Source organism: Panthera pardus, unplaced genomic scaffold, assembly GCF_024362965.1.
Source record: "Panthera pardus isolate Hobbes unplaced genomic scaffold, ASM2436296v1 HiC_scaffold_18, whole genome shotgun sequence".
NCBI classification, from domain to species: Eukaryota; Metazoa; Chordata; class Mammalia; order Carnivora; family Felidae; genus Panthera; species Panthera pardus.
In genome coordinates this window covers 6,559,271-6,576,537 of record NW_026526743.1, presented here as the reverse complement: position 1 = coordinate 6,576,537, position 17,267 = coordinate 6,559,271, and the positions used below count along the sequence as shown (strand labels likewise).

Sequence of the window (17,267 nt, the reverse complement as noted above, 5' to 3'; positions counted from 1 at the left end):
ATCTGAGCCAAAGTCTGAGCCACCCAGGTGCCTGGGGATTTGTTTTTGTTTCGGGGGGGGGGGGGGTTGTTTTAAAATGGACCCAGGTTCCTATTGTAACTCAGCTTGAAGCAGTTGTGATGCATTTCCTTCTGTTCCTCAGTCATCTTTTCTTCAGTCACATTCTTTTGTCTTTCACTCAGCATTTTGCTTGCTTTGTTCCATGTTTGCACAGTTACCATATTATTTTAACACATAAGCTCAGGAACTGAGAGACGAGGGGTAGCCCTTTTCAACCAGCAAAAGAAACCTGAGAAGTTGACATGGTCAGTCTGGAAGAACCTGGGAAGCTGCAGCAGCTTTAAAGACCAAAATCTGCGTCTCCCCCCTATCAGGACTCACAGGTTGGCGATGCTGTTATGCGTAAAAAATTGGAAGGCGCTTAAAGTGTCTGGTGACAATGCTCATTCCCCATTGTTCACATTTCCACACGGAGGTACTTCTATTGCTTAGTGTGTCTCCCCTGGCCTCTCCAACCCCTTTAGGGGCTGAGGAACAATTTGCCAGATTGGATGGGCATCGTGGCTCACGCCAGCCCTCCCTCTCTTAGAGCCAGCTTGCCCAGTGCGGCCTGCGGCACCCAAGGGGAGGCCTCTGCTCGTCCAGTGCTGCCTGTGACCAGACAGGCAAGCATGTCTCACGCTGGGGGGAGTAGCAGCAAGACTAAAGCTACTTTCTGATTGGCCATAATGGTAATAAACGTGATACTTGAGCTCCAATTCTTGGATTCTGTAGCTACCTTTCAATTTATCCTGAACTTGGGAAGAAGGGTGAAATAATTGGCCCATCCCAAATCCCAAGAGTACGAGTAAATGCCACACGAGAGGAATCAGCGTGTACGAAATGGAGCTAGGAGACCAGGGTACAGGAGGAGCACAGCTTTGAAGCCAGCCCGGGTCTGAAACCTAGCTGTGTGAATTTGCCCACGCATCAACACCCTGGGCTCACATTCCTCGTCTGAAAAATGGCACTGGTCACGAGCCTTGGTTACACACGACCAGACTTGGTTGAGCTGACGAGGAATTTATGAAAGGGGGTGAGACCTGTCTCCGGCCCTAATATCTGATAAGGCTGGGGATCTCTCAGTGCTTTGCAGCCGGGAGCAAGGCCCATGCCCAAGCCCTGGGCAAGTAGAGCGCTTCGGGCTGGCCGCGGTGCACCTGCTCCCGCTTTCCCCCTATCTCCCGCGCCCAGAAGCCGCGCGGTGGGCTCTAATTGGTGGGGCTACGTCACGTGACATGCCTCTGCACGGGATGCTGGGAAGTAACATGGCTCCCGCCTCCGGGCAGGCCCTTTGGACATCAAACGTGGGGGATTCTTCTGATGGAGAAATTGGCGACGCTGGATGGTCAAAAGGGAGGGCGGGTGTCCACCACACTCCCTCTCAAGAGGGCCTGAGAAGATGAGAGACGATGGCTCTGGATTTTAGGGAGCAGCACTTTTCTTTCCAGGTTCCTCCCGCTGCCCTCTCCTCCTCCGTGGCTCCCTCGGTCCCGTAAGATCGTGCCCCACCCCCCAACTATCCTCTAGGGGAGGTGACAAAGGCTGCAGTGAATGAGCTGGAGGAAGAGAAACACCTTTATTAGAACAGTATGGACACAAGAAGGAGGAAGGGCGTGAGAGCACAAGAGGTGAGATCCAGGGAGCCAGAGCCTTCCGCGGTGCCCCTGCAGGGGGCTGAGCAGAGACCGGCTGGCACACCCTGGCCATGCACCAGTAAGGCCCTGCTCTCTCTTGGGAGGCAGGAGGCCTGGGGCTCCACGGAGACAGGCGATAAGCCACCAGGTTTCACCGATCCATGCTGTCATCCGTCGGGCTGGAGAAACAGGTCTGTAGCAGCTTTTCACAGAACTCCAGCTCCTCCTGGATGGGGGTGGGGGTGGGGGGACAAGAGGCGGAGTCCTGAGTGCAGAGGCCCATCCCTGCTTCGGGGTCTCTGCCCTCCGCACTGCCTGACCCAGAAGCCTCCCAGGGTCCTCAGATCTCAGCGGAGATCCATGCCAGCGGGATCCATCATTCTCCCCTGTGCCCGGACTACTGACCTAGAACCAGGGGCCGCGCAGCCTCCATCAAACCCCACTGGTGAGTCCTCCCCTCAGCTCCTTGTGCCCTAACTCCCAGGTATGACCGACCCCTACTAATCACCACTTAAAACTAAAACCCCTTCCACAGGTACAAACACCACTGAAAGACTGGACTGTATGAACCTGAAAGGGTTCTGCTTGGCAAAAAGATGCCAGAAACAAAAATGAAAGAAAAACAACAGTTTGGGGTGAAAAATACTTGCAACTCGTCTGAAAAGGCTAACATATTTAATACTTCAAGAGCTTTAAAATAAATCGATCATAAAAACCACCACCCTGTAGACGAATGGGCACAGGATACGAATGAGCAGTTCACGAGAAAGGAAAGCTGTCTGACGTTACCCACTGCAGAAACGCAAATGTAAGCCGGTCTGGAATACTACTTTTCGCCATTCGGCTTGGAAAAAGACCAAATGGCTTAAGGGACCCTTGGGCGTCCTCATCAACTGGTTCCATCCTTATAGAGAGCAATTTGGCAATAGCTAACAAAACGGCCCCTAACTCTGTACCTTCACTTTAACCTACCTTAACCTGGCCGCTTTTCCCTCTCTGGAAATTGTCCTATAGCCATATTCATGCATATTAAGTAACAGGTAAAAAGGTTATTCCTTTAGCAGAGTGGTAGCAACAACCAGCATGTCCGTCAACAGGGGTCATGGTGCGGAAGAAGCGACCTACCTTGCAGCTCTCAAAGGAAACAGGAAAAAGCCAGGGCCGCCAACACAAAATACACTCCTCCTGCACCCCTCCCTGAGACGTTATGAAAGGGAATGAGGCAGGGAACAGAAGAGTGGTCAGGACAGGTTGGTTGTGCACAAAAGGGGCACAGGAAGAGGAGAATTTACACGCACATTGGCTTGTGTGCATAGACCATCTGAGGAAGGGCACACACAGAACTGGGGGAGGCACTGGGTGGTTAAAGACAAGGGCAGCGGGGAGACTTTTCACTGCTTACCCTCCTATGCAGCTTCACTTTTGAACCACATGACTACAGGACCTTTTTGCAAGAAAGCATCCATGAAATTTAACTCTTAAATTTACCTACAAAAGAGGACTAAGTCATGACAGAATCACCTTACGGGATATCATGCCAACTGTGTCACTCAATTATGCTGAAAGTAAAGCAGACCTCTGAGTATCTGGAAAGATTTCCAAGACAGACACACAGACACAGGAGAAGGCCCATGTGAAAATGGAGGCAGAAACCGGACCGGCACATCCACAAGCCAAAGATTGCCAGCAACTACTAGCAGCTGGAAGCAGAAGGATTATTCCCCTAGAACCTTCAGAGGGAGCACGGCCCTGCCGACACCTTGCCTTCAGACTTCTAGTCCCCAGAACTGCGAGAGCATACCTCCCTGCGTTAAGCCACCCAGTCTGTGGTACTGTTAGAGCAGCCGTAGGAAACTGATATGGCACCAGATCTAACGCATCACTGCCCCGTCTTCTCTGCCCCCTCACGTTTTTTCCGTCAATGTACTTGTAACCTCCTGATGTCATACTATCCGTGTTAAATTACACTATACAAACACTGCATGTATTATGTATGCACATATACACGCACACACAAGGTATACATGTACTTGTAAGTATGTATTTCTGCGTGTCTGCATGTTTATCACCCCTGAGCCCCCGTGAGAGCGAAGGCTGTACCCTTTTGCTCCTCCCCAAACCCCCAGCGCCCAGATCAGGGCCTGGCACATGGCTGAGCTGCCCCTGACAAAGGGAGGCAAGGAAGAATGAAGGTTTCCACAGGTGTACCCATATGTCTAAGCTTCTCACGTCGCACACTTCAAATAAGTGGAGTTTATTACATGACACTTATACCTCAATAGAACTGTTAAGCGGGGCGCTTGGGTGGCTCAGTCGGTTGAGCGTCCGACTTCAGCTCAGGTCATGACCTCACGGCTCGTGAGTTCGAGACCCTCACCAGACTCTGTGCTGACAGGTCAGAGCCTGGAGCCGGCTTCTGAGTCTGTGTCTCCCTCTCTCCCTCTGCCCCTCCCCTGCTTGTGCTCTGTCTCCTCTCAAAAATAAATGTTAAAAGAAAAATTAAAACCAAATAGAGCTAACAGACTTTTTTTTGGAACAAAAAAAAAAAAAAAAAAGGCAAAAGGAGTGCTGGTCAGTTCACAGGAGACCTGTCTCACCAGGAGGGTCCTCACCAGTAGGCCGTGGTATCACCTGCCACGCAGGCGGCTCAGGGATCGAATGCAACAACTAAAGCACTCCCCAGCTGGAAGTGAGCCCAGGCCGGGTTGGGGCTCCGTGGACCCCACGATCTGTGGGCACATGTTTCCACGCGTCCCTGTGATGAGGTCGGGGCAAGCCCCTAGGAGTGGACACTGTGCCTCTCCTGGTCATCCCTGCTCCTCACTCCCAGCACCTCTGTGAACTCTCGACAGTGTCACAGAGGAACGGACTCAGTCGAACAGTTGTCCCTGGAGTGTGACACGTTTAATTATCAGCTAAATCACTTAAATAATTAAACAACTGTACGAATATTTAATTAGTTGCTCTTTATCACTTATTTGTTCCTGATTAATTATCTGAGTTATCACTTGTTACTTATTACCTAATTAAATACACGAGTTACTTATCTCGTTTCTTATTCAATTATCTCATTGGTTGCTACTTATCAGACTTGTTATTTAGCAATCTAATAAATATTAATTGTTAAAACTCTGACAGGATGTAAATAACTATACGATTTGGCTATAAATAAATGACTGCTAACTAACCCCTTACGGCACCCCGGGCTCCCATTCGCCCGTGCAGCAGCGCTAGCTCAGAGCACGAGGCACGCGGCGAGAGACACAGGAAGGACGCAGCAGGTGCCGCAGCCACGCCCGCGGGCCGTACCTGGTACTCCTCGTGCTGCTGTAGCAGCTGGACGCGGTGACGGAGCAGCTCCTCCAGGCCCAGCTCGGGCTCCCGGCATTCCCGCACGCCCTGGGGGAAGTCTGTCACCAGGCTGTGGGGACAGGAGAGCAATCCTTGGGACCCCGCTCTACACAGCCCCGCCCCCACGCTGCTCCCACAGGAGCCCGGGCAAGACAGTTCCCCACGCTGGGCCTCAGTTTCCCCATCCGGATGCAGATCTCACGCCGTCCCCACGCCACCCCAGGGACTACGATGAGACTGGTACAAAATAAGGCACCTGGCACAGAGCCTGGCCTGGAGCCCGCTCGGCACACGGGAGCCGCCACCTGCATGACGGGCTGCTCCCCGTGTCCTCTCGTGCAGACACTAATCTGCCAGTACCGTGTGTGGGGGGAGCGGGGTAAGCCTCTGCCCCTCCTCCCAGGCTGCCGTGTCAGCCCTACAAGTGAGGAAACTACTGCTCAGGGAGGGCCAGCACAATGATGCCTGCCCCCTCTGTGGGAAAGGCCCAAGCTCCCGAATCCCATCAGGGAGGAGGCTGGTGGGCGGGAGCCCAGTGGTGCCAGCCTGGGAGGTGTGGGGGGGAGGGGTGGTGCCTGGCACAGGCCTCGCCCTCTCGGAGGCCCCAGCATACCTGCACAGGGCTCCAAGCACATGCTCATGGAAGGGGCTGTGTTCTGTCCGGATCAGGGCCACCAGCTGCTGGACCATCCCCATGGAGCACAGGGTCCCTGGGGGAAGGGTCTTGGGGGTCAGAGGGGCAGTCCACACCCCTCCCCCCCACACACCGCCCACCCTCCCTTTGGGACCGTCCCTGGGGCCCCCGCCCTGGCTGCCCCACCTTTGTGTTCGGGGTGGCCCACCAGCAGGTTCTGCAGCAGGAACGCCGACTTGACCTTGAGCTTCTGCACCTGCTGCTGCATGGCCCGCATCAACACGGAGAAGCCGTCCAGGCGCAGGAACTGCAGAAGCCCAGCCTCCTGCTCCCGGACCAGGCCTGGGGGGAGACAAGCGGGGGGAGGAACCTCGAGGTCACGGTCACCACCATCACCAGAATCCTCACCACCGTCACCACCATCAACATCAACTTCTAGGGACCCACGCTTCATAAGCATTATTTTTTTTTTAGGTATTTTTTTTTTTGACTGAGACATGATTAACGCAAGCTATTAGAAGACAACACTGACCCACCTCTTCCCCATCCTGCTCTGGCTCTCGGGACCTCTGGGGAACTGAGTCTCTCTGTCCACCCTCTGTGGCCAAGCCACCCAAGGTCTGCCTGTCCATCTGTCTCCCCAGTTTTGCAGGTGACTTTCCAGATGCCACCTCCTCCAGGACTCTTTCCCGCACCCTTGCCGCAATCCCTTCCTTCCTAGCCTCCCTGTTCTTCTCCCGGGACCACTGTGACATACTAAATACATACTTGGTCTCTGCCCCCTTTCCTGACACCAACGTCTCAAAACCCTTGGAAGTTTCTGGGTGATAGGAGCATCTTTTGTTCTAATGAGGTGACTGTGGGTGGACTACTGGATGGGGTTTACTTACCAGAAAGACCAACCCATGATTAGAAACTTGGAACTTCCAGCCCCACCTCCCATCCTCCAGAAAGGAGAAAGGGACTGGAAGTGAAATCAATGATCCATCACGCCTACGTGAGAAAGCCTCCATGAAAATCCCTCGAGGCGCCTGGGTGGCTCAGTCCGTTAAGTGTCTGACTCCTGATTACGGCTCAGGTCATGATCTCACAATTCATCAGTTTTAGCCCCAAGTTGGGCTCTGCGCTGACAGTGTGGAGGCTGCTTGGGATTCTCTCTCTCTCTCTCTCTCTCTCTCTCTGCCCCTCCCCCTGCTTGTGCTTTTTAAGTTTGTGCGGGGGTTTCTACAACTTAAAAAAATCCCTAAACTGTGGGGTTCGGAGAGCCACATGTCCGGGGCAGGCAAATCTATGTGTGCAGTAAGCAGGCTGTGGGTGGCTGCCAGGGGCCGGAGGAAAGGGGGCACGGAGGGGCCGCTAACAGGCGTGGGGCTTCTCTTGGGAGCGATGGAAATGTTCTGGAGTTCGACAGCGGTGACGGTTGCACAGCCTTGAGAATACACTAAACTGTACACTTCAAAGGGATGATGGGGTTTCTGGGTGGCTCAGTCAGTTAAGCATCTGACTTCGGCTCAGGTCATGATCTCACAGTTCACAGGTTCGAGCCCCAAGTCGGCCTCTGCGCTTGACAGCTCAGAGCCTGCTTCTCATCCTCTGCCTCCCTCGCTCTTTCTGTCTCTCAAAAATAAATAAACATTAAAACTGTTTTAAAAATAAACAAAAAGGGGCGCCTGGGTGGCTCAGTCGGTTAAGCGGCCGACTTCAGCCAGGTCACGATCTCGCGGTCCGTGAGTTCGAGCCCCGCGTCGGGCTCTGGGCTGATGGCTCAGAGCCTGGAGCCGGCTTCCGATTCTGTGTCTCCCTCTCTCTCTGCCCCTCCCCCGTTCATGCTCTGTCTCTCTCTGTCTCAAAAATAAATAAAACGTTAAAAAAAATAAAAAAAAAATAAAAATAAAATAAAAATAAACAAAAGGATGAATTGTATAGCCTGTGAATTTCATCCCAACGAAGCTTATTCAAAAAAAAAAAAAAAAAAAAAAAGGCAGAAAGAAACCGTCAAATGGGGGCCCCCAGCATGGCGCACACATAGACATGGGCCCAGCGCATGGTGGAGAGCACTGCCTGGGCTACCACCACGCACCTGCACGTCCTTGCAGGGCGCCCGGGTTGTCACTTAGGCTACCTGACCTGGTCTGTCCTTGACGCGGATTCAGTCTCCCTACCTCCGACGGTGTGTGTGCGGGCTAAGCAAGCTAATGCTCGCCCAGGCTTGGCATGGGGCCTGGCACAGAGAGTGCCCCACAGGTGTCGGCATCAGCCCCATCCAGGCACCTGTTCCCCAGGAGACAGCGTGAGTGAGAGCCACTGGTATCTCTAATGGGTGGAGGCCACCCTCTCAGGCAAGGACGGCCCCCTCCTCACGACAAGGAAGGGCAACAGAGACTGACGACTCTGACGTGTTGAGCAGCATTCCCGTGGCACTAGGGTCTGGCTCTCTGAGTGACAGGGGGTTGGCAAGCTCACCACCCAGTCCTGGCACCCAGCACAGAGTCTCAACGGGTAATGGGCATAACTGAACATTCAGGTCCCCCTCCACCTGCCCCCAGGCAGATCCCAGCAGGATCTGTGCGCCTCCCCGCAGCCCCCCCGACACTCACAGGAGATGGCGAACAGGGCCTTCACGCGCACCAAGTCAGAGGAGTCCCGGTCGAGAAGCCGCAGCAATTTGCGCAGGGCGCCCAGGCCTAGCACCTGCTCCTGGATGGCCGCCACGTTCTGGCTGCAGGTGCCGATGAGCTGTGCCGCCCGCCACCGCAGCCCCGCGGGCCCTGCCTCCAGGTACCGGCCCACCAGCAGGTGCATGCCTGACAGCTGGCAGAAGTCTGTGCCAGAGAGAGGGGAGACGAGAGTTCGGGTGCTAGGGGCTGAGCTGTGCCCTCCCCCCCAACATTCGTATGCTGAAGCCCCGAGTGTCTAAGGATGTAACGTATGGGGAAACAGGGCCTTTTAAGAAATCACCCAGGTAGAGTGAGGTCATCAGGGTGGGTGCTAATCTGGTACGATCGGTGTCCTTATAAGAGATCAGGACACAGACATGCACGCAGGGAAGACCACGTGTGGACACGGGGAGAAGGCAGCCACCTGCAAACCAAGGAGACCCGAGCCCAGGAGAAACTGACCCTGCCCACACCTGGATCTCAGACTTCCAGTCTCCAGAGGTGTGAGGCGACACAAGTCTGTTCAAGCCTCCCATTCTGTGGTGCTTTGTTACTGCCACCCTCACAAGTTAATACGCCAGCTGAGGCTGGAGGGTGAGGCTGCCTCCCAGGGGAGCCTGCCTCAAGTGCGGGCTTTCTCCAGGCACCCAACCAGGCATCCCTCCAAGGTCTCAAAAATGTCAGCGTTTCTCTTCCCGTAAGCGGCCTGAGGTGATCTCTGAAAATGGTTCGCTATTCACTTGACCCGGAAAACCCGACAAAATCATGCAAATCAAGAGGTTCAAATCTTCGTGTTCACTCTAAGAACACACGGGAAACTGCCCAGGCCATCAAGAATGCATATCCGAAATGCCACCAAGTATCTGAAAGATGTCACTTTGCAGAAGCAATGTGTGCCATTCCAACGCTACAATGGTGGAGTTGGTAGGTGTGCCCAGGCCAAACAGTGGGGCTGGACACAGGGTCGGTGGCCCAAAAAGAGTGCCGAATTTTTACTGCACGTGCTTACAAATGCAGAGAGCAATGCTGAACGTAAGGGTTTAGATGTAGATTCTCTGGTCGTTGAGCACATCCAGGTGAACAAAGCCCCCAAAATGCGGCGTAGAACTTACAGGGCTCATGGTCGGATTAGCCCACGCATGAGCTCTCCCTGCCACATTGAGATGATCCTTACTGAAAAACAGCAGATTGTTCCTAAACCAGAAGAGGAGATTGCACAGAAGAAAAAGATATCCCAGAAGAAAGTGAAGAAACAAAAACTTATGGCCCGGGAGTAAATTCTGCATGAAATATATGCAAATAAAAGTAAAAACAGAAAAAAAAAAAAAAAATGTCAGCATTTGGGGGCTTAGGGTCCCAGGCTGCAGCCCACTGAATTCCGGTACTGACCCCCAATCTCCCTGTGGGAGAACCTCATACTAGACCGGGGCTCGGCAAACTACGGCCCAGCACCTGTTCTTGTAAATAAAGTGGTATCGGCGAGCTTGGTGGTTCCTCGAGAAGTTAAACGCAGCGTTGTCATATGACCACTCGTACATAAAGACCCAAAACCACGGAAAGCACAGACTCAAACAGACACTTGCACCAATGTTCACGAGGGCAGTATTCTCAATAAGCAATGGGGGAAATGACCCCAATGTCCATTAACTGATGAATGGATAAGCAAACCCGTGACCTACCCACACAATAGGTTGTTCCAGAGAGGAATAAAGTTCCAGTTACAGGCTCCCACGTGGAAAACCCTTGAAAACGTCCACTCGGAGGCCACATATTCTATGATTCCATTGACGTGAAACGGCCAGAAAAGACAAATCCACACCCTCAATGACTATATTATGCCCCTGCGACTGAAAGTAGAATGTCCTCCTTCTACCAGCTCCTCGGCATTTAGAACAAAACCCCAGCACCGACTCTGGCCTGCAAGGCCCTCCACACCCAGCGCCCCCTCCCACCTCCCGCCCTTCCCTCACTCCATTCTGGCCTGTTGGCCCTACTGCTGTTCCTGCACGTCCCAGGTACGTTCCCACCTCAGGGCCTTTGCACTGGCCATACCCCATTAGCTTTTTCCAGAGCTAATCTCATAACTCACTCCACCACTTCAGGTCTCTGACCAAACGGCACCCCTCGGGGAGACCCTCTCTGACCGTCCTGCCCCGAACCACCTCCTCACTCGTGTTCTGGGGAGTGACAGTGCACACGCAAGAGACCAGGGAGAAATGACCAGTTTGGGAGGATATCGGGGAGGCAGACGTGCCGCCGGGCTGGTGGGGTGAGAGAAGGTCCCCTCCTGATGACAAGGGGACCAGGCAGGAAGAGGCAGGGCAGTCACATCTGGGACCAGACTAGAGAGGGAGAGGCTGGAGGCCGGGAGGCTGGGGGAGAGGCTGACAGTGTGATCCCCGAAAGGAAGGACAGGGGCTGAGACACAGAGGGACCCGGGGCTGCAGAGGAGGGAAGAGACAGGGGGGAGACCAGGGAGAAGGGGCAGGACCCTGGAGGCGGGGGGGGGGGGGGGGGCAGCCCGGGGGGTACCTGCAGCATTGTCCATGTTCTCGCACAGGTCGGCCAGCAGCTCCAGGGCCCCCTCACGCTCCTGCCGGTCAGCGGCCAGTTCGGCCTCCCCAGCCAAGGAGGGTGTAGGCTGGGACAGCACTCGGAGGCAGTTCTTCATCTGTTCCACCTCCTCCCGCTGGCCCCGGAAGGCGGCGGACATGGCCTCCTGCAGCCACTGACGCCTCTGGGGCACGAGACCGGGCAGGAGGGTGGGGAAAGAAGCAACCCTCTGTCAGTAATTCGTTCACGCCTAACAGTTGTTGCTAATAACGGCCAACGTGCGGGAGCTGACTGCTCCTTCGATCAACAGGTTTCCGTTGAGCGTCTTTTCTATTCACAACTTTCTAGACACGAGATTTACGGAGAGAGTGGCAACGGGGTGGGAAAGAAGGCACTCCTAGGTCTCTGTCCTGAGCAACTAGAAGGAGACGGGGAAAACGGGAGGGGAAGCGGGTATGGAACATGAGGAGTGGAGATTAGAGCTCATTTTTCAACGTGTTCAGCTTGAGAGATCTATTACACACCCAAGGCGAAATGCTGGAGCTCAGAGAGGAGGTCCAGCCTAGACCTGGCTTTCTCAACTTGGCTCTACTGACACCCTGAGCTGGATGGTTCTGTTGGGGGTGGGTACACTGGATGATGTTGAGCGGCAAGCAGCTGCCCTGGTCTCTACCTACTAGATGCCAGCAGCCCACCCCCTGCCCCGAGTTGAACAACTAAACATGTCTCTGCTGGTTGTCAAATGTCCGCAGAGAGATAATATCAGAACCACCGGTCTAGAGATATAAATTTGAGAGTGGTCAGGGGGAAGTCTCAACACAACATGAGCTCACAAAGGAAGTGAGCACAGGTAGGTAAGAGGAGAGCCCTGGGGTACGCATTCATTCAGAGGCTGGAGAATGAGGAAGAACCAGCAGAGGAGAGGGAAGGAGAGCCAGTGAGTAAGGATAAAACCAGGACACTGTTGTTCTAGAAAACAAATGAAGAAAGAGATCAAGGAGATGGGTAGGAATCAAATGCTGCCTGTTAGGTCAAGTAAGATGACAGCTGAGAGCTGGCCACTGATTTCTTGGTTTTGTTTTTTTTTTTTTTTCCCAGCAGGTCTGTTAGTGCTCATATGCGGGCTCTGTAGTCACAAGTCCTGGATGAATTTGGGCAAGATGTTAATCCTTCTGTGCCTATTCCTACCTCATTGTCCTAAACGTTCAATGACATCACTGGATCAGCACAATATTTTGTATACTATAATCACCATCGGCCACTAAACATCACATATAACCAGTATTGCTAACTAATCTCCAAGACAACCCTCCCAGGTGAGTATCGCTATCCCCACTTCACAGATGAGAAAACCGAGGCCCAGAAAGGCTGTGACTTGCCCAAGGTCACAGTGTCGGCCACCCACAAAGCCTAACGTCAAACCTAAGTGCCTGTCCCCAGAGCCTGCACTCTTGATGAGAACAGCCTGCTGTCTTCAGGAACACTGCCCGGCGCTGTGTGGACCCCTACTTAAACGGGAACCTCAGAAATACCCTATGAAGTGCTGTTATTCTTAGCGTCATCATCAACTTGCAAATAAAGAACCTGCTGCTCAGAGAGGTGAAGTGCCATACCCAAGGTCACACAGCTGGATACTGCCGAAACCAGGTCTGCCCGGCTCCCTTTCCCTTCTCACCACAAAGCTACTGTGCAACTCTGCACCTCGACGGGATGCTGGGATCCAGGGATCTGCCCTCGCAGGCACTTCTGAGATCTGACCTTCAGTCTACTGTAACCCCACCTGGCACACACACAGCGCGCTATGCCCTCACACCTGGACTCCCGCCCCTGCCCAGGACGCACTTCCCGAGAGATTTCTGTCACACCTACCCCCTCTCCCCACTTCCGGGATCCCCACCCTTTACCTCTTCACTCATGGGCTCTGGAGGGGGCTCTGGTTCCTGAGAGCCCGCCGTGATAGCCATCTGCAGAAGGCCTTGGAGGTTTCGCGGGGGCGGAGGATGGCTCGAGTTCCCCGCCGAGGAGCCGCCGCCCCCTGAGGAGCAACCCTGGGAGGCCGGGGGCAGCGCCAGGGGGAGGCGGCTGCCCCCAGAGCCTTGGTCCGCCATGGGCTGTTTGTGAAGGGAAGAATGTGTCTGGGAGAGCGGGTGGTCACCGCTGAGGTAGCTCTGGCGTCCCGTCGGGTCGACTCCTGGGGGTCTGCTGAGAAGGCGGCGTTTTAGGGGAGCTGGGCGCCCGCCCATGACCCCAAACCACTCTGCCCGCACCCACCATAGCCACAGCCCTATTTCCTTCCTGCAGACCCACAGGACCCTTCCCCAAAGTCACACGCCCCTCCTTCCTCCCTCGCAACAGGCCCCACCCACTCCAACTAGCAACCTAGCAACCCCCTCCCCCATCGCCCCTAAGTGCGTTCCCGTCTCTTAGCAACCCCACTGCCCTGCCTCCTTGGCAACAAGCCCCCCCTTTGGACGCCTTAGCAACAAATCCCCTCTCCTTCCTCTCCAAAGAGAGGAGCCAGAGCGAGACGGACCTCCCTAACCCAAGACTCACCTCCCCGGGCTGTGAGTCGCCGCCGCTACTAAAGACAGAGTCGCCCGCACCTGACTCTGCTGGGCGCCGCCATCTTGACCGGAAATGCGCCAAACTCGCCCGGAAGTTCCCGGCGCACCCTCCCAACCTTGATCCAGGAGGCTTTCCCGGCTCTTAAGCCCTTCCCACCTGGCCGGAGAAGGCGGCCGGCCCCGCCCCCCGCTTCATTCTCAGCCTAAGCTCCGCCCCGACCCAGATCTCGCCCCTTAGGAGCCGCGTCCCCTAGTCCTCCTTGCAAGCTCCACCCCTGCCGTGGCTTCGCCCCGCCCACAGTGTAGCTCCGCCCACACCAATGTTCTCGCCCCGCCCTGCCACCTCACGCTCCGCCCCTGTTCTGGGCCTTTCGGCCTCTCCCAGCTTGACTCCACCCCTCCCCTGAGCCCCGCCGCGTGCCGGTGAGCTGGCCTCTCCCCGTTAGGCCCCACCCCCTACTTGCAGGTTGGGCAGGTCCCTCAGCCTAGGGCCTTTTCCCCTGCACCTGGACACCTGCTGCATCTTTTACTGGAGCCCTAAGTTCTCACCCCTAATATTTGATGTAAGCAGCCTTTGGCCCATTCCACCCCACTCCTGGCCTCAGTTTCCCCAGTCGTCAAAGGGGGCTCCCTCGTTCCCGCTGCAGCGCCTGCGGACACCTATTATCACCCAGCCTCTGCCTCTTGGAATCTTCCCTGGGTCCTGCCGGGTGCACAGGAAGGGGGGATTCCTGAAGGCCGCAGCCAAAGCAAAATGCTCGGACTAGGTGGTTCGGGAGGCTTGCCAGTTCTGTGCGCCATGTGTGGGGCCCGGGTCTGGGAATATGCCCGGTCTGTAGAGCTATTTGCCTCGAGCTGGGCTTAACCCCTGGTTCTAGTCTTCCATTAGGGGCCCCGCCCTGCCCCGCTAGGAGAAGGTTGCACTCAGCTCAGGTGGCGGCCACAGTCGCACACGGATTGCACATCCTGCTGCGCCAGGAGTGTGCGAGGTTGTATTTGGGACAGAATTGGAGAGACAACGTAAAAGCCCTGGACACCCGCGGGCGGTGTTTGTAGCACTGAGCAAAATAGCTATCAGGGGTCTGGGCTCCTACCCCTACCCTCACACCCTGTACGCTATTGTATGTCTTTCTATTGCTGCCTTTAACAAATCATGAAAGAAGCGCCTGGGTGCCTCAGTCGGTTAAGCATGGACTCTTCAATTCGTGTGATGGAGCCCTTCGGGGATCCCTGCGTCAAGCCCTGCATAGGGCTCTGCGCTGACAGTGATGGAGTCTGCTTGGGATTCTCTCTCTCCCTTTCTTTCTGCCCCTCCCCCACTCACGCTCTTTCTCTCTCTCAAAAAAATAAACAAATAAACATTTAAAAAACAAATTACGAAAAATTTGGTGGCTTAACACAACACAGATTTATTATCTTACAGTTCTGGTGGTCTGATGTCCAAAATGGTTCTTACTCAGTTAGAATCAAGGTAGCAGCAGGACTGTGTTCCTTCTCGAAGGTCTAGGAGAAAATCTGCTGCCTGCCTTTTCTGTCTTCCAGAGACCACCCACATTCCTTGGATTGTGGCTACATCACATTGGCTTCTGCTGTCTTGGTCCCATCTCCTCCGACTCTGACCGTCCCCTGCCACCCTTTCATAAGGATCCTTGCGATCACCTACAGGGCCCACCCAGATAACCAGGATCATCTGCCCATCTCCAGATCTTCAACTCAGTCACATCTGCAAAGTCTCTTTTGCTACATAAGGTGACATAGGCCCAGATTCTGGGAAATTAGGATGTGGGCATCTCTGGGGGCTGTTATTCAGCCTACCATCCTTAGATATACCCATGTACAAGTTGATTTATAGTATTTACAATACGTTATTATGCATGGTACCACACAACCTATGTAAATACAACGTGTAATTATACATAACGATGTGTATGTTAATATACGTATAATATAATGCTGGCCTACAGGAAAACTCCCCAGGTACCCTACAAAAGCCATAGTCCTTATGATGACCTTATGAGTAGGGTGATCATACAATTTTCAATGCATAGCGAGACTTCAGAGTGCAAACAGACCTCATTAATAATTACAGAATACCAAATAATGATGGTGATGACGATAATTACAGAATACCAGGCATATGGTCACCCTGCTTCTAATAGGGTCCTGTATGATCTGCCTCCTCACCTCACTTTCTGTCTCTCCCCCTCTCTTGCTCCTCCAGCCACACTGACCCTTCGAGGTTCCCACCATGCACCGTAGGGCCTTTGCACTTGCTGTCCCCTGCGTGGAAGTTACTTTGTCCACACAGCTCTGACCTTCATTTTCCTTCAGTGTTCCCTCACTGGAGAAGTCTTTCTTGGCACCGCTTAAAAAATCCTACTCCACCCAACAAACACTTCCTGCACCCCTCATCTGTTCCTCGGCACTTGTCTCCAGAGACTTGACTGTCAAAACATACACTTCGCTTATCTCGTTTATCACCTGCTGTGTCCACTGCCGTGGAAGCTCCACGGGGCAAAGATCTTTGTTGGTGTGGTTCCCTGGTGTCCCCTCACCATGTGGACGGGGCCAGCATTCAGATTTGGTGTTAAAGGTTTACAGAATGAAGGCAGTTGTCTAGGAGACTAGAAGCTCTTGGGTCCACTTTATAGGGGACTTGGGGACTAAACGGGTGTCTAACACCTTTGGGTACCTGATACAGGAGTCCTGGATTATGTGGAGATCTACCTGAGCACAGATCCGTGGATGTCCTATAGTGGGCATGTAGAATTGTATGGAGGCCCACATGAAGACTGAGGGGACCCTGTGGTGGGCACAAAGAATATTCAGGGGTCTCAAAACATACACAGGGACCTGAGGGGGTTCTGGAAGTTTCTTTGTGGAGTACTGAGGATCCTAAAAGGGGGAATGGAACCAAGAAAATCTGAGAAGGTGCACCTGGGCTGTGGGTGGATATGGGGCCCTGATACTAGAGGGAGAAGGAGGCCTGGGTGGGCAGGCTTGGGGGCCTGGTTCGGCAACCCCCAAATTCTTTCCCTCTCTCTGCTTGTCTCCCTCTTTCTGTGCCCCCGTCTTCCCCAGCACGTAGCCCTCCCCCCTGTAGGGACCCCACGGTTCTTTTCCGGTTTCCAGCTCTCTCCTTCTTTGTCCCTCTCCATAGCCCAGTCTTTCTTCGTCTCGGTCTCTGTCCCTCCACCTGTCTGTTCTTTTACCTGCCGCCTCATCCCCGTCCACCTGTCTCTCCCACTTCCCTCCTGCGCTCTGACCCTTCATCTTTCTGGCTGCCCTTCTTCTCCCTGGGCCTCGCCTCTACATCCTCCCCTACTTCTGTCTCTGTCTCTCTGTTCCTCCCTATTTCTCCCCCTCACCTCCCTGTCTCTTCCCCTCACCTGTGCCTCTCCCTGGTTCTGTGTCGCTGTCTCTCCCCCTCATCCCCTCTCCCCTTCTCCATCACATCTGCGTTTCTGCACATCTGTCTCCGTCTCCCCGGCCGACTCTCTCCCTCTTTTCCCCCAGTCTCTGCCTCTCCGCGTCGGACTCCCCCGGCTCTGCCCCTCTCCCTGCCTCGCGCCAGCCGGTCTGCTGGTCCGCATCTCTCTCGCCGTCTGCCTCTGTGCCCGACTTCATCTCCTTTTGTGTAGCCCCGTCTCGGCCCCGGTCTCTTTGCTCCGCACGTCTCTCCCTCGCCTGGCCTCCACCCTCTCCCCTCCTGCATCCCTGCATCCCTCCTCTCCGTCCCTCCGGCTCCCAGGCCCGCCCCCTGCCCCCGCTCCCCCTCCCCCCTCCGAAAGGGTTAACTTTGGGGAAGGGCCCGGAGTCCCCGGATGGTGAT

The 17,267-nt window shown here is 54.5% G+C and overlaps 2 protein-coding genes across 4 annotated transcripts; one reads left to right on the top strand and one right to left on the bottom strand.

Annotated features, from left to right (window-relative positions):
• Positions 1–1,594: 1,594 nt before the first annotated feature.
• On the bottom strand, positions 1,595–13,618 carry HSPBP1 (HSPA (Hsp70) binding protein 1). Of its 3 annotated transcripts, none has more exons than XM_019437825.2 (8): positions 13,425–13,618; positions 12,776–13,073; positions 10,851–11,055; positions 8,259–8,483; positions 5,848–6,003; positions 5,641–5,737; positions 4,986–5,097; positions 1,595–1,902 (listed from the first exon to the last, which is right to left on the bottom strand). In XM_019437825.2, exons 2-8 carry the CDS (start codon positions 12,977–12,979, stop codon positions 1,828–1,830), a joined length of 1,074 nt encoding a protein of 357 aa, XP_019293370.1. In that variant the 5' UTR covers positions 12,980–13,073; positions 13,425–13,618; the 3' UTR covers positions 1,595–1,827. The 3 variants fall into 3 exon arrangements, with proteins under 3 accessions (XP_019293370.1, XP_019293369.1, XP_019293368.1); XM_019437824.2 differs by having other exon boundaries at positions 12,776–13,070; XM_019437823.2 differs by lacking the exon at positions 13,425–13,618 and having other exon boundaries at positions 12,776–13,129.
• Positions 9,033–9,637, top strand: LOC109259908 (60S ribosomal protein L17-like). Its single transcript, XM_053905762.1, has one exon. It carries the CDS (start codon positions 9,155–9,157, stop codon positions 9,593–9,595), a length of 441 nt encoding a protein of 146 aa, XP_053761737.1. The 5' UTR covers positions 9,033–9,154; the 3' UTR covers positions 9,596–9,637.
• Positions 13,619–17,267: the final 3,649 nt, after the last annotated feature.

Coding starts and splice junctions, on each gene's coding strand:
- LOC109259908 (XM_053905762.1), top strand. CDS start 9,155: ATGCATATCCGAAATGCCACCAAGTATCTGAAAGATGTCACTTTGCAG.
- HSPBP1 (XM_019437823.2), bottom strand. CDS start 13,114: ATGGGCGGGCGCCCAGCTCCCCTAAAACGCCGCCTTCTCAGCAGACCC. Junction 6,004..8,258: donor GGCCCTGTTCGCCATCTCCT/GTGAGTGTCGGG, acceptor GTCTCCCCCCAG/GCCTGGTCCGGGAGCAGGAG. Junction 5,738..5,847: donor GGGCCACCCCGAACACAAAG/GTGGGGCAGCCA, acceptor CCCTTCCCCCAG/GGACCCTGTGCTCCATGGGG.